Source organism: Phalaenopsis equestris, unplaced genomic scaffold (genome assembly GCF_001263595.1).
Source record: "Phalaenopsis equestris unplaced genomic scaffold, ASM126359v1 Scaffold000002, whole genome shotgun sequence".
In the NCBI taxonomy this organism is placed as follows: Eukaryota; Viridiplantae; Streptophyta; class Magnoliopsida; order Asparagales; family Orchidaceae; genus Phalaenopsis; species Phalaenopsis equestris.
Window position 1 is genome coordinate 60,960,372 of NW_018164444.1, and position 16,458 is coordinate 60,976,829.

A 16,458-nucleotide genomic window follows, 5' to 3' on the forward strand; every position below is an offset into this window, starting at 1 on the left:
AGTGTTGGTGTTAGGTATGTAAATACATAAAAATTGAGTAGTTTGTATGTACATCTTCCATATTGTATTTACATATTTATTTTACATATCTCACATATTTCACACTTAATGTTTAGTACTTAATATCCTGTGTTTGAGGTTAACTTCTTATTCCATGAGACAGTTGTAGGGAATTGATATTGGATTTGCTGCTTGATTAAACTTAAAATGAATATGAGCTTCTGATTGTACAATTCCTTCATAACTTTTTCATATATGTCTTCAGGCATCCCTTTCAACTCTGAAGGCATGTCGTTTGTTTTACCTTGGCATAGTTATGGCCTGTTTTGGCATGCCGTTTCCTTCATAACTTTTATATACACAAATAATGTTAGATATTGGGCATGACTTATATGGTCTGATAAATGGAATGAAAAACTTTCCTTTCTAATTTTGGCAGTAGCCAGTAAGCTAGGCCATTAATTTAAAGAATGTCATTCTACATAAACATTAATTTAAAGAATGCCTTTCTATTTACATTCATACCACCCAATTATTATGTAAAGCTTTCTAGGTGACAGGAGAGGCATACAGTTATGGTGAACCTATATGTTGCACAAACTGGTGAACCTATATGTTGCACAAACTGGCATCGTTACAAAAACAACCTAATTAATTAACTAATCACATCTATAGCTCAGAAGAGGGTAGATAGGCATATGCTCTTTTTTCCACTACTTTATTTACATTCTTAAACTTTCTACATCTCTGGCGCCAGAACTTAACTTTCTACATTTATAGCACTGTTTGAGGTTAACTTCTTATTCCATGAGACAGTTGTAGGGAATTGATATTGGATTTGCTGCTTGATTAAACTTAAAATGAATATGAGCTTCTGATTGTACAATTCCTTCATCACTTTTCCATATATGTCTTCAGGCATCCCTTTCAACTCTTAAGGCATGTCGTTTGTTTTACCTTGGCATAGTTATGGCCTGTTTTGGCATGCCGTTTCCTTCATAACTTACAGATCTAAAACCTAACATTTAAGTAGATAGAATTTTAAATATTATCAATATTAATCATATTTTGGAATTGAGGTTGGTGGGAAGAAGCGTGACAAGGTGCTATTTATTTCTTTACTGTTTTTTATGGTAAACTATTCATATATGATGTCTTTTTTTTTGCATTTAATGATAAAGGAGAAATTACTTTGGTAAACCGTTTCTTTTTTTTTTCAACTATCCATTTGGTTATTATTTTCCGGCCATGATTTTCTCGTCAAGGAAGGCCGGTTGATCCGGTGATTTGGATTATTTAATATTCCAGTTCCTGAGAACTGTCAATGATAAAAGATCTCTAGCAATTTTCATTTGAGCAATTGGAACAAGGATTTCAAGATAAGCAATTCCATATGATTGTGTGCAGCTTTTGACCATTAATTTAGCTTTAGCATATTCAGTTAATTATAATGATTGTATTTTATAGCTATATCTCACTTATTTCTTTTTTATTAATTTTATGAATCAATTATAACGTTTGTATGTTACCTTTTTTAAGATTTCATCTATTCTTGATAGTATTATTGCAATGCTCATTGCTCAAAGCTTAGAGATTGTTTTAGGAATATAAATAGCATCTGTACTAGTAATAAAGTTTGGTGATTATTAAAAATACTTTTGTATGATAAAAATAAATATCAGTTGCATTTGATTGAAATTCTTACTTTTATTTGTAGCTTGGTGGCATGTGTTTATGGGATTTAATTCATTTAAGCAAAAGTTAGTTGAAAGTTCATTTTTGAAATTCTGGTTCTATTCCCATATACATTACATATGAATTGGGTTTTCTGCACTATCCTTTCATTCTAGTAGATGCAGGTCTTCTGAATTGCAGTGTCCATTATATATATATATATATATATTGGGAAATTTGCATTCATACCACACAATTCCTTTGTATTAACATATCTAACACATCAAAGCTGCATTTAACTTCTAAAAAATAAATAGAAATGGTATTTTTTGATGCGATATGAAAGATTTGAGTGGTGTAAATGTAAGAAAGCAAAGTTTAGGTGTTAGATATATAAATACATAAGAGATGTGCAGGCATTAGAGGCATATCTAGAATTGAAATGGGAAAGTGTTTATTATATTTTTCTTCCCTTTGTTTGGCTACTAATCCCTCAAAAGCAGAAGCAATGGTTGTATATATGGCTGTCCGACTTGATATAGATGCCAACTGTTAAGCAAATCTTAGACATTTAAGATGTTTTTAAGTGTCTACTCCCGCCGTTTACCTTTCCCCCCCCGCGCCCTCCTACTCATCCGGGCCTGGCCATCGCCCGGGTGTGGGTCGCGCGCTTCAGCGCCATCCATTTTCGGGGCTAGTTGATTCGATAGGTGAGTTGTTACACACTCCTTAGCGGATTTCGACTTCCATGACCACCGTCCTGCTGTCTTAATCGACCAACACCCTTTGTGATATGGATGGCCTAGCAAATCTTAGACATTTAAGATGTTTTTAAGTTAACTGTTGTCTTAAAAGTATTAAATTTATAACTATCACAGTTCTGTTAAGCACAACATTACAAAACAGAGGAAGAATGGTAATTTCTGCAGAAACAGCTACCTCACAGCTGTTTTCACAAAGCTGCCCCAAACAAACAGATAGTTTCCCCGCAGCAGCTTCCTGAGGCAGTGCAGCTGCAGCTTCTCAGCTAGCGCAGCTGCCTGCAGCTGCGCCAAACAGAGCCTCAAGGAAGCTTATAAGGAAGATTGACATGCATAACACTTAGCACTCGTAATAACATTATTTTTTTACATTTATATCTATGAAGTAATATTAATTCCGTAGTTTTGATTTCAATTAGTGTGCAAGTGCAAAAATGTCCAAATTAAATCTTTCACAATCGGAATCAACCAAAAACCAGTTGCTACCGGAAGCTCAGAATAGGAACAAAATTGTCAATCCTAGTTTACCAAGTACAGAGCCAAAAAATAGTACCTCAAGTTGTCATGATAATAACAATGAAGAAGTCTTAAATAAGAAGGGTAGAAAGAGAAAGTCAGCAGTGTTGGAGTATTTTGTGGAGACAATATTTTCGATTAAAGAGGTTCAAACAACTTTTTGGCAGTGCATTTGTTGTCGAGCAAAACTTTAAAAATCTAAAACAGGAATTACTTCTCAACTTTCACGTCATGTGAGAGAATATAGACAAATCAAAGCTAAAAATAAGGAAGTCGCTGATTTTTCTGAAAAAAGACAAAAATGTTGAATTTTATGCCAACTGATTTTGATGCATATATTGAGATTACAGTTTTTTACGATCCAAAAAACTATGATCAACATAAGGTTAGAGAGATAATTTCCAAAATGATTATAGTGCATGAGTATCCTTTTAATATTGTTGAACATACATGATTTAACATTTTATTGAAGTCCTTGAACCCAAATTATGAGAAAGTTTCAAGGAACACAATAAAAACTGATTGCATGAAGCTTTATTTAATCATTCATCTCAAATTACACAAGTCCATATATAGATAGATTTTATTAAAAAAAAGTACTTATTTGTATAGTATTGTAAAAACTCTTTTTTTTTTAAGTAGTAACTTTCTTAAGCTGCAAGACCTAAAAAAATTACATTTTTTCAGGTGACGAAGGTGATCCCACTTTGACTGAGGAGTTAACATGTATTGAAAGGAGTTCGCCTGAAGTAGAAACCAAACGGAAGGCTAAAAAAACATATTTTTGTAAATTTGTAAAATTTGTAATGAAGTTTGTATTTTGTAAAATTTTGTAAAAAAATATTAATATTCTTTGTGTAAAGTTTTGTATATTTGTAATGAAGTTTTTGTAAAAGTTTGTATTTTGTAAATTTTCATATTTTTGTTAATTTGTAAATTGTAAAATTTATAATGAAGTTTGTATTTTGTAAAATTTGGTGAAAAAATGTAAATTTTCACATTTTGTTTAATTTGTAAATTGTAAAATTTGTAATGAAGTTTGTATTTTGTAAAATTGGGTTAAAAAATGAATAAATATTCTTTCAAAAAAATTTGGTTTGCAAATTTTTTCTTGAAATTTATTCTTCAAATTTGTTTGGAATTAAGTTATTAATACAATCAGTTTTTTTTAGAAAATTTATGATTTTTTTTGTTTTAAATATGATTTTTTTTTTTAAAAAAAATAAATTATTTTAATAATTTTATATTATAACGAGCCAATTTCAAGCCGAACACGAGCCGAACGCGAACACACTGTTCACGAGCATTGTTCATTTTCGAGCTTCAAGTGCTGAACACGAGCCACTTTCAAGCCGAACACGAGCCGAACGCGAACACACTGTTCACGAGCATTTCAAGCCGAACACAATACGTATCATTTTCGAGCCGAACACGAACGCACTGTTCACGAGCCATTTCGAACACGAGCTGATTTCGAACACGAGCCAATTTCGAACGAGCCAAACATGAGCCTAGCCGCTCAGGCTCGGCTCGTTTACAACCCTAGCCACTCCAAAGTCAGCTAGAAGGCAATGAAGCCAAAGAAGATCCGCTAATGTTGTAGCCAAAGCATGGTATTCTATTTCCATAGATAAGCGAGCAATTGTGGTTTGCTTTAATTATTTTTTGACAAAAAAAAACACCAATTCAAAAAAAGATTGAACAAGAGCGCATTAAATATCAGAAATAAGTTGCTTAAGAAACGTTCTCTCTTCTCTCTCTCCTTTTCTCCGAACAAAATAACGACGCAGTCAAGTGACAATTCATCTCCGAGCAGCAGCTTAGACGACAACAAAAAGCGGAAGGAGGAGCTTCAAGTGAGCTTCCATTGACTTAAATAACAAACACCCATAAGACTTTGAGGTTGTTCGTCTAGTACAATGTAAACCATCACACTATTTTTAAAGACTTCGTACGATTGTATATCGTACGATATAAACCCTAAACTGTTTAGGATTCTGAGGTTGTTGTTCGTTATGATGTAAATCCTCTTATTTTCTCGGACTATTTGCATATAACATACAAATATAAGTCCTAAGTATCTAAATAATTTACATGGCTGAACCATTAAATATCTTCACTTTCAATGACATAAAGCCAAACCATATGTTAGTTTAAGATGCTGCTGAAGCTTCTTCAGTATCTAAGACATCTCCTACTATTAACTCATTTGGGTTCCGAAATAACTATTCCACATAAAGCCTTTCCCACACTACTTTTCTACCACCAATCGTGAAAACTAAACTTTGAAATCTTGAAGACGAAACCCCAATTTTAATCGAGAGCTTTCTTATGTGTTTTTCAGTTGCCTAAGATGTAATTTACTATAGGGGCTTGCATTTATAGGGAATTAAGAACTCAAATTAATCTAAACTTGTCCCGAGTTTCTTCAACCCGACTGACTCAACATAGATTTCTACTTAGGTGGTTGTCTAGTGTGCTTAGGATGTTAATGACAACCCCAACCCAGATGGGGTGTAAGTCCTCTGTGGAGAGTATTTTCAGCTTTGTAGCTGGACCTCTTCTTTCCTTTCTCTCATAAGGCAACTTCGACATTTATATGGTGGGTGTCAGTCCCACCTCTTGAGCGTCACCTTGTATGTCATAGGACTAGAGTTCCCTTGTTTTGACTTTAAGGCTACTGAGGTCCCCGTGAATGACATAATTTACGGATTGCTGACATGAGATCTCTAGACGTGTTGGGTCGAATACCTTCACTACCAGGTAGACTTAGGGTTATAGTAACTTGGGATGACGGGTCCGTGGCACCTTAACATTACTACCTCTACCTATTTAGGATCACTTTACCCTTCCTATTGTTGAGTTTCTTTGAGCCCTGTCACTCCTTTTACTTCGTTGATATCATCTTTAATGCTCATTACCAATGAGCTGTCGATCGTTTGAGATACACTGATTCAGCCTCTGCTCGTGAGCTCTAATGTATAGGGATATCTTTGTCGAAATGATTTTAGTTATTTCTTAGGCTCCGTATATCGATGAGTTGCTACCTAATTGGGATGTGAGAGACTCACTCTTTGTCCGGTGACTTAGCGAGAACTTTGAAGCATTAGAGTGTTTCCACGCGAAATAACCATTCTTTGATGAACATTCTCCATGTTCATGATAATATAAACAAAACTCCTTTTACCGAGGGTATTCTTAGGTATTCCCCAGGATATAATTAACCAGAGTGATACGTTCTTCTGAGAGACTCAACCCAAAACAAAAATATTTATTTGATTCTCTGGTTATAGGTGGCTTATGTAGGGACTCTTAGTGGATGTTGTGTTTTGAGATACTTCAATCCGATCCTGGTGAGACGTATACTCTTGACACGTCACACGAGGATTACCCATATTACCATATATAAGCCTTTTGATTGTTTTTTATCTTAGTTTGCCTATTTTTTGTCGTATATCGTTCTTTTTGATTCCTCTACTCTTTGAATCATTGATATGATTTAGAAAGAAGATTTATTTGAATAAGAAAATTATTCAATAACATATAAATAGACAAGTTGGTGACTCTAAATCTTAAAAATAATCGAGAAAATAATTACCTTATGATGAAACTCACAAGCATCACATATTTGCTATGACAAATCAAAGTTCATAATGTTAGAAAAGCAAATGGATGATTTTGAGAAGTTACATATAAACTAGTTGCCTTGTAAAGAATTTTAAGTATAGAATTGAGGCCATTAATAATATGACTATCAACTTTTTCAAAACCAATAAATCATTAACATAAATAAAATATGAGAAGCTGTAATTGCTAGTAATAATTTTGAGATTGTGAGATTCTATAGTGGTGGAGAAGACATCCATATATATAACAAATAAGTAAGAGAATAGAGGGCATTGTTGTTTTAAACCAGAAGAGGAAGAGAAAAAGCCATTTATTATTCTATGAAAGATAATAGATAAATAAAAAAGGTGTGTATAAGCTCTAATCCAAATTATAAAAAACTGAGGAAAACCTATTTTCTTCATTCTAAATAAAAAAATTGTCTATTGACATGACCAATATCACACCCCGTGCCCGGAAGGCGATACAGTCCAACAATGCAGGGCATGATGAAAGAAAATAAACCGATTTTGTATTCTAAAAAAAAAGACCAGCATGCAAATAAAAATGAAACGTAAATTTTATTCCATAATGAATAATCCATTTATACAACCGAAATATAAGTAGGAAATTGACTAAACCAAATTGAAATAATAACATTGAACAACTACATAGACACAAAAGAAAAATAACAAGCAAATACTAAAATTGGAAAGTCTGCTCCAGTGGAAACAGTCTCACTGATGGTAAATGTAACTTGTTATACAAAAATATCAAAGACTGATTTTGACAAATAAACTCAGTAAATGACAACTATTTATTAAAACATAAACGATTAAGAAACTGGGGCATGAAGCATGAACAACGAATAAGAACGAGTACTACATGCATATACATAACACTGTAAGACAACAAGGTGGTGGAATACATCAAATATACGTACATAAGAAAAACATGTAATCATTTCCAATCAAGTTACTTATTATTCACTTTTCTATTTATTATTTATATAGTCGGTTTTAACAGACACCATGAACAGGGAAGGTCAACACTACCCCAAGGAAACTTGGTGATTTTCTATAGAGTTATTACTCTGTGGGCCCGTTAGCCCGGGTAGTCAAAATCTAAAAGGGTTCTACTAACCTACATGTCATCACAAACAAACATGCCAAATTGATTCCACATGTATAATATATAAGAAGTATCCAATTTCACATAGTATTATAATATGACATGAATCCACATGCATGCTCATAACGTAAAGTGCAAGAAAAGAAAAACACTATAATTACAAGATTACTCAAATATGCAAAAAAATTTGCTTCAATAAATTAAAGTAGTGAGTGCTTCCATCATGTGCAATAATTGAAGCTTATAACAAATATAAAATTAAAGTAGCAAGGGCATAACTAACAATCATATAGAATAACTATGAATATACTACAATTAATAACGATTAACGCCTCTAACTAGGACGAGTATGTGTATCCTTTAATAAAAAAGTAGTTACTTATCTTGAGGCGGCCCTTAACTTCTTTGAATTCGACTATCAATCCTACACTAATTGAAAAAATTGAAATATAAATGATTATGCAAATAAATTTATTTATTCATTAAATTTTGGTGTTATCTAATCTTCAATTATTAGTACTATTATTCTTGTTCTTACTTTATTATTATTGTTATAATATTTAAACCAAAATTGTGAATGCTTACCTACTAACATACTTAAAATATTATATTCTCTTATTTTAGTTTGACAAGGTAAAGAAAAATTATTTTCTAAATGTTTTATAACCTAATAAACAACATAAGAACATATTTTAATCCTATCCTTCTTAAATCCCATTTCCCCTCTACTTGCCTTAAATCTCTCGATTCAGCAAATCCCGCAGGAGATGGGTTTACGAGGTTCAGGGAAACCGGTGTGCGTGGAAGTCGCCGGGAGCAAGTGGGAGGAAGCCGAAGGTTCTTATAAGCAAAGGCCTTCATCAAATTAAGTTTATAATAAAATATATTATAAACACTAGAAGAATTAAAGCAAAAAATGTTAACTCATTGCTAATATGATATTTAGGGGATAAAACCACTTTGTTACTTTTTAATCTTTTTCCTATGAAGACATTTACATACACAACTAAAATGTTAACTCATTCCTGTTGTGGTTAGGGGTGTAAACGAGCCGAACACGAGAGAGCCAAGGCCCAGCTCGTGTTCGGGCTGTTTATATTTCGAGCTAAGAAAATGTGTTATTGTTCAGCTCGTTTGTTTAGCTAGCAAAACACGAGCTATTCACGAACAACGTGTCGTTTTGATAGCCCTTGTTGTGGACTTTTCCTCTATCTGTGTCGAAGTTGATGTTGTGGTTATTGCTATGAAGCTTGCGGTAAATTATGGTTGGGATAGAATTATGATACAGATTGATAATTTGGAACTGTGGAACTACTGTATGAGGAATAAAGAATATCCTTGGTTTCTAATAATTCATATGATTTTTTTTTTTGCTTTATGTGATTATGTGTAGGTTCAATGGTTATTTATTCATCGTGAATCTAATTATTGTGCAAATTGGGCTGCGAGAAGAAGTTTAGAGTCATAAGCAATTAATTATTCTAATATTTTACCTACGGAGCTTCATCTTTTACTTAAAGAGGAACATATTAATTTACCTTTTCTTCGCATTGATAAGAATTTTTGATTTTGTTGCACTGGTTGTATAGGTGGCAAACAGGTCCTAGGTTTTTCTTTTGTTTGTGTGAGTTGTATGTGTTGTAAGTGTAAGTTTTAGTTTGAAACTATTGGCCACCACCCTATTGTAATTATTTTTTCGATATAATAAAATTTCCTACAATATATATCTATATATATATCTATATATATATATATTTGGTAAACATCCATATATACTCACATGACACTCAAATTTATAATATCAAATTAACAAAAAACCTTATTATCACTTTTTTAAAATGCGAAATATTTCATGCCCTTGTGTCGGAGCGTATTTCTGTCTGGACTCCTGACGTAACTCTAAGTGCCGCGAAAGTTATTTCTGAATTATTTTCAGATTATTTCTAAATTATTTTCAATAATTCTGAAATAACCAAAAAATAAATTCAGGATTATAAACTACGTCCACGCAAAATTAGACAGGCCTCCTGTCAGGAAAATATTTGCGTACATAAGAGGTATGCAACACTGTATATGTCAGAGGTTATTCAGAGAGTACAGAGGAGTTATATTCGGGTTATACCCCTCTGTAAGTTTCTTGTAACTCTATTGTAAACTCTTTGTAATTTATTTATACTCATGAAATTATAAAAACGTGGAATTTATTTATAGGCTACAGTTAGTTTACAAACGTAACCCGCGTACCCCTGAATAACCCTTAGCAGCCCTCCGTATACGCAAATATTTTCCCTCCTGTCGACTCCTATAACCGGATTCGCACTCCCCCCGCAGTTCCTGCTCCTCCGTCCCCCGAAGCAGAAGCAGGGAGCACGCGTGGCTTTCCTCCTTTATACCATAGGCAGAGCTCATCCCTTGAGATGGACTCATCGGCCCTTCTTCCCTTTCCCTCCCCTCCCCCTCCGCCGCCGCCATGATTGGCGTAGTTGACCACCGTGGTCGCCCCGCCTCCCGAGCATCTTCCGGCCGGTGGACCGCTGCTCTCTTTATCATCGGTAAGAAAGATATTCTTTTCTCTCGTCTCTTTCTCTCCCCACCCTCAGTGCGGCAGTTCATTCGGTTTCTCATCTCTGATCTGGTGATCTCATCGCAGGGGTGGAGATTGCAGAGAGAATTGCGTACTATGGGATTTCTTCGAATCTCATTACATATCTTACGGGGCCTCCGTGGCCCGGGCGGGGGCGGCCCCCCCCGCCGTTAATACTTGGTCGGGAGTGTCGTCGATGCTGCCGCTCGTTGGCGCGTTTGTGGCCGATTCATATTTTGGACGTTACAAAACCATTCTTTTCGCCTCTCTGGTCTACGTTTTGGTATGCTTCTTCCTGCCCTAATAATGCCTCTCTCTTTCTCCTTTTCTGTTAAGCGATGGTTATGTATATTTTTATAATAATTTTATGCACTTGTTTGAAAGAAAATTCGATAAGAATTGTGCTGCGTGGTTGACTGTTGCAAGTAGCATTGTTCGGAGTAAACGAAATGAAATCCAATGAATTTGTTGTTTGATTATGGTTTTATGGTTTTTGAATGATTAAGTTATTTTTAAGACTGCCCCGCATTATGCTGTGACTGATCGGTACTGTTCGAATTTGCATATATTTGACAATCTAATTCTATTCTTTGTTTCTTGGATGCGTATGATAAACGCATTGCAATTACTAGTTGGTATTATTCTCATCATTTTAATGTTTAAACGATAGTTGTTTGCTCTGCTGAGTGTGGAGTCTAATTTACTTGGGCTGAAATAGCAGCAACGACAGAGACAAAGGAACCCAGTGCTGCAAAAATGGCGCTCCAATGCTACATGACGTGCGTAACCACACCAATTTTGGGTTTAGCCATGTCGGACGATGTGGTTACGCCAAATAGCCACGTAGCTACGCAGCCGTTCCTTCGATTCCAGCTTCCGAAGCAGAGCGACTAGAATTATTATGCCGAGGAGGGACATGATTATGCTAGGGCAGTTTTTCTCCAGATTCGATTCTTATGCCCATGATTCAGAGTGAAATCACTTCTCTCTTACGAAACTCTTGTGCGTGGTGAACTCTCGAAGAGCTTTTGTGTGGAGCGATGAAGTTCGAGAGGTGGATTTCAGAGCCTGTGATTTCTCTTTTGTGATCAAAAGAGGATTTTAAGCTGAATTATTATAAATTTCAGTGGTGTAGAGAGAAGATTTGAATGGTCTAATTTTATGTATATTTCCCTTTTTATATTGAAATTTTTGGTTTGATATTACTCTATGATTTTTTGCCATCCTCGGGTTTTCCATATTAAATTTTGGTGTTTTTTCTGGCGATTACTTTGTTGTGTATTTAGGTATCAGAGTGAGATTTTTTTTTGAAGACTTTTGATTCGAGTGGAGCAACGATCGACAAAGCGAGGTATAAGGTGAAGAAGTTTAATGGATTAAATTTTGCCTCCTAAAAAATACAAGCTGAAGATTTTTTGTATCAAAAGAAATTGTATTTCTCACTACAATGAATCAAACAAGTACTCTAAAACGATGACTCTGAAAGAATGGTAAGTGCTGGATCGAACAACCTTAGGTTTGATCCATCTTTCACTTTTCTGGTCTTTTGCGTTTAACATAGTGATTGAAAAAAATTTGGTGGATCTCATGACAGCATTGTCAAGGATGTATGAGTAACTTTTTTCTTCAAATAAAATTTTTGTGATGAAGTGATTATTTAACTTGAAAATGATGGAAGTTAGTTCGGTGGCTGAACACTTGAATAATTTTAATATTTTGACTAGCTAGTTGTATTCTGGAAGTTAGTTCGGTGGCTGAACACTTGAATAATTTTAATATTTTGACCAGCTAGTTGTATTCTGTATGTATCAAATTTGATGATGAGATTAAGACTGTTAATTTCATTTTTATTGCTGGACAGTTGGGATGGATTGGTCACGGTGGTGAGTAACTCTTCAGGTAATATGAAGTTGAACTTCGATGACATCGTAAGGTTAGTGCAGAATGAAGAGTTTCGTCGAAAGGCAGCAAACAATGAATCTTGAAGTTATGCATTGAATGTTGAAAAATAGGAGAAAAAATCTTCAGACAGAGACAAGTTCAAGTCCAGAAGAGGAAACTTCAGGTTTGAGAAAGCAAATGATAGAGGTGAATGCTGGAATTGTGGGAAGAAATGCATTTCAAGAATGACTGCAAAGCTCTAAAGAAGGTTGGTGGTGGAGTCCAAGACAAAAATTTCTCTACAAATGTCTCTACAAACAAAATCCTTGGGGACTCCTTGGTTTTATCTCTGATAAATACTAAAATGTGTTGTTTCATTTGATATTCCAAAGGTGATCTTTCAAGAGAAGGGAATTGACCAGAAACTTGGGACTATCATGTGACATAGTAGACTCCGGTACTTGGATAGAGAGGGGATGAACTTAGCCTTAACATTCATAATTGAGAATGTTGGAGTAGGAGGATCTGAGAGGAGCGTGGAAGATGTATTGTTGCTACATCATAGGTGTATATGATACTATCCGTTCAGTCTATTAAGTTGTTTGTATCCATCCTTGTATGAAAAGGCAATAAGGTGAAACTAGGAGCTCTTTTGTCTGTTATGGGAATAGGAGCTTAGGTGTGTTTGATTTGATACATTCTAATGTATGGAGATCTTGTCTTACTAGTTCGATGAATGATTATTGTTATATTGTTACTTTCATTGATTTTTTTCTCGTGTTACCTGGATATATTTGATGAAACAGAAGAGTGAAGTGTTTGCTTGTTTTAAAGATTTCCACAAAGCAATCCAGACCAAATATGGGGCAGTTGTGAATGCACTGAGATCTGATAATAGGATATAATATTTCAACAAAGTATTAGAGGACTACCTGTCAGTTCAAGGGATACAACACCAAACCACTTGCCCATATACACCAACATATAATGAAGTAGCAGAGAGGAATAATCGACATCTTCTAGAGGTAGCCAGAACATGATGACAATGAATGTCCCACAACACTTATGATGAAAACAATGTTGACAGCTGCAATTGATTAATAGGATGCCCTTAAGAGTGCTGGAGTGGAAGTCTTCTTGTCAGATGTTGAAGGGAGGCAATAGTGGGATCCTTTCATTGAAGGTATTTGGATGTGTATGCTTTATAAAAGACAACATGTCATCTACAGGGAAATTGGATCCCAGAGCTATGAAATGTGTGTTCGTGGGTTATTCTGCTACTAAAAAATGTTATGTCTGTTGGAGCCCGATTGAGAAAAGACTTTTTGTGAGTATGAATGTGTCATTCAGAGAGTTTGAATCATACTACATTCTGGAGGTGAATTCACCCTTTGGTGACTCGACAGACGTTGGAGATATGAGGCAAGAGAGAGTAAGTAGTAGTGGTGCAAGTGGGAGCAATGTCATATCTTGTGATGTGGGATGAATCAAGTGAGGAGACGAAAATCGAGGAGATTGAATCCAAAGTTGGTTGATTCAGGCTAAAGGTGAGGGTGTATACACAAAAGAAGGAATAAACTGAGAAAATAGAATCTGCAGTGCCAACAAGTCCCTTGTTCCGGTTTTCCCCAACTCTTGATATACCTATATCATCCACCTTTGATTCAAAACTCCCAGGTCATATTATTCTTCCTTCATCCACTCATACTCCCCCAACGTTAAGGAGGACCTCCTGCAACAATGCAAAATATTCTCCTGATCGTTTTGGGTAGGAACTTGACATTGCGAACTTTATTTCTTATTATAACATCTCATCTTTACATGAAGCATTCATTGCATCATTGGACTCTGTCTCTATACCCAAGTATTGACAAATTTCTAAAGAGGATCTCAAGTGGAAAGTGACTATACTTGAAGGGTTTGGAGCTCTTGATAAAAATCGAACATGAGAGATTGTACCACCACTAGCAGGGAAGAAGGCAGTTGGTGCAAGTGGATCTTCACAGTAAAACAAACTCCAGAAGAGAATGTGAAGAGGTACAAAGCACGATTAGTGGCAAAAGGGTATAGTCAGACTTATAACATTGATTGCGATAGAACCTTTGCATCATTTGCAAAGATGAGCACAGTGAAGACACTGGATTTTCTGGCAATGAATGGTGAATGGAGACTTCACTAACTGGATGTGAAGGATGCTTTCATCATGGGAGCTACTGGAGGAGGTATATATGGAGATACCACCAGAATTCAGTATATCCTAGACAATGCACAAGGTGCGTAGGCTCGAGAAGTCGCTGTATGCTTGAAGAAGTCTCCTCGAGCCTGGTTTAACAAGTTTAGAATAACGATGGTTGACATGGAATATCAACTGATCAATGTAGACCGCACGATATTCTTTCGCCAAAATGAAGGTCACACTACCATATTTGTTGTGTATGTGAATGACATAATTATCACTGGTGATGATAAGACAGAGATTACTCAACTCAAGGGAAGATTGGGAGTGCAATTTGAGGTAAAGGATCTGGAACAACTCATATATTTTCTTGGGATTGAAGTGACCGACGAATCTGAGGGGATGGTTTTATCCCAGAGAAAATATGTACTAAATCTTCTCACGAAGACAACTATGTGGGGTGCAAACCTGCAGTCTCTTCAATTGATTAGAAGGTCAAGCTCAGTACAGAGACTAGTGAATCAATTGATTGTGAGAGGTACTAGAGGCTGGTGGGCCGTTTGATCTATTTGTGCCACAACCGACCCGATCTCTTTTGCAAAACGTGTGGTGAGCCGCTACATGCATGATCCAAGGAAGGGCCATATGATGAAGTGTATTAAATTCTGAGGTATTTGAAGTGTACACCTGGGAAATGGTTGATATTCATGAATAATGTACATGTAAATATAGAGAGCTTTTGTGATTCTTATTGGGCAACTCGTGCTGATGACAGAAGATCCATATCAGGATATTGCATTTTTGTAGGTGGCAATTTGGTCTTGTGAAAGAGCAAGAAACAATCACTTGTAGCAAGATCAACATCAGAGGTAGAATACAAGGCCATGACATTAGAAGTTGTTGAGATGATATGACTGAAAGCCTTGTTGTTTGAACTCAAAGTGGACCAGGGAACTCAAATGAAGTTGTGGTGCGACAAAAAGTCAGAAATCAGCATTGCTAACAACCTGATGCAACACGATATAACTAAACATGTGGAAATTGATAGATTCTTCATCAATGAAAAGCTGAATAGCGAATTGTTGGAACTAAGTCATGTAACAACTGGAGAGCAGGTGGCTAACTGCCTCACTAAAGGACTTAATTCAGTGGAATCAGCTAGAATATGTGACAAGATTGACTTAGTGAATATCTTTCGCCCATCTTGAGGGTGAATGTTGTGAGTAATTTGTAATTAGAGGGTTTTATTGAGTTTATTTGTTAAACATTGTAATACTTATTTAAACACATTTGTTAAATGAAATAACAAGTTTAATTGCAAAATCATTTCAATTGTTATTTCTCTTATATCTTATTGTAAAAGGATTTTCTTCACTCTTTTCTAGCACCAATAAAGAATAAATATTCTTGTCTTTTTTTGTGTTGTCTGTTTCTGCTCATGGTGGCTATTTTAATTGTGAATTGCATTCATTTGACTCCCTTGCAAAGAGGAAACAATTTGCAAGATTATTAAAGATGTTTGATTGGAAACTGTTAGTGAATCCGAGGACACAGCTCCATCTACTTTGGCATACTTATAGTAGGAAGTAGAGAATCATCCATCTACATCTTCTGTACACTTCGGTGAAACTTAATTTCGGGTTGATGATGTTTAGGACTTGTAGTTAGTGAGAGTTTTTCCACTACTTGTGATCGAGGCACCCTAAAACAAAGGCAAGGGCTCGACCCTTTAGTAAGGCAGTCATATCCCTCTAGTTGAAGCTAATCCAAGGACAAGATAAGTACAACTGTTTGCAGTGGACTATGATGTCCTGGCTCATTTGTGGGAATTGCTTGCCTTCCCCAACATATATGATAGCTTCGGGCTTGAGCAGAGCCTTAGTAAAAGCCTTACTTGTGCCATAGTTGTACCAAGCACACATTGTCAAGCAATCTTTTATAGATTCTTATATCTTCCAGGGAATCCGAATGATTACCTTTTTGGATAGAGGTTTACTCCCAAAGATCACACATCCTAATTGCCTTATGTATGTGTTGACCTCATTTTTAGTGAGGTCTTGGTCTTCTACTCTTAGAACCTAAGATCTAGCCTTAGGAGTTTCTTGTTGACCATCCTAGCGGACTAGCAA

General features: G+C 35.5%; 1 protein-coding gene across 1 annotated transcript in view; it reads left to right on the plus strand.

Moving 5' to 3' along the window:
* LOC110030699 overlaps positions 1-16,458 on the plus strand; it is a 46,111-nt gene that overhangs the window by 17,442 nt on the left and 12,211 nt on the right. Inside the window, 3 exon segments of the mRNA XM_020733555.1 lie at positions 10,172-10,240; positions 10,339-10,406; positions 10,409-10,555. Of these exon segments, the coding sequence (XP_020589214.1) occupies positions 10,172-10,240; positions 10,339-10,406; positions 10,409-10,555 (284 nt within the window).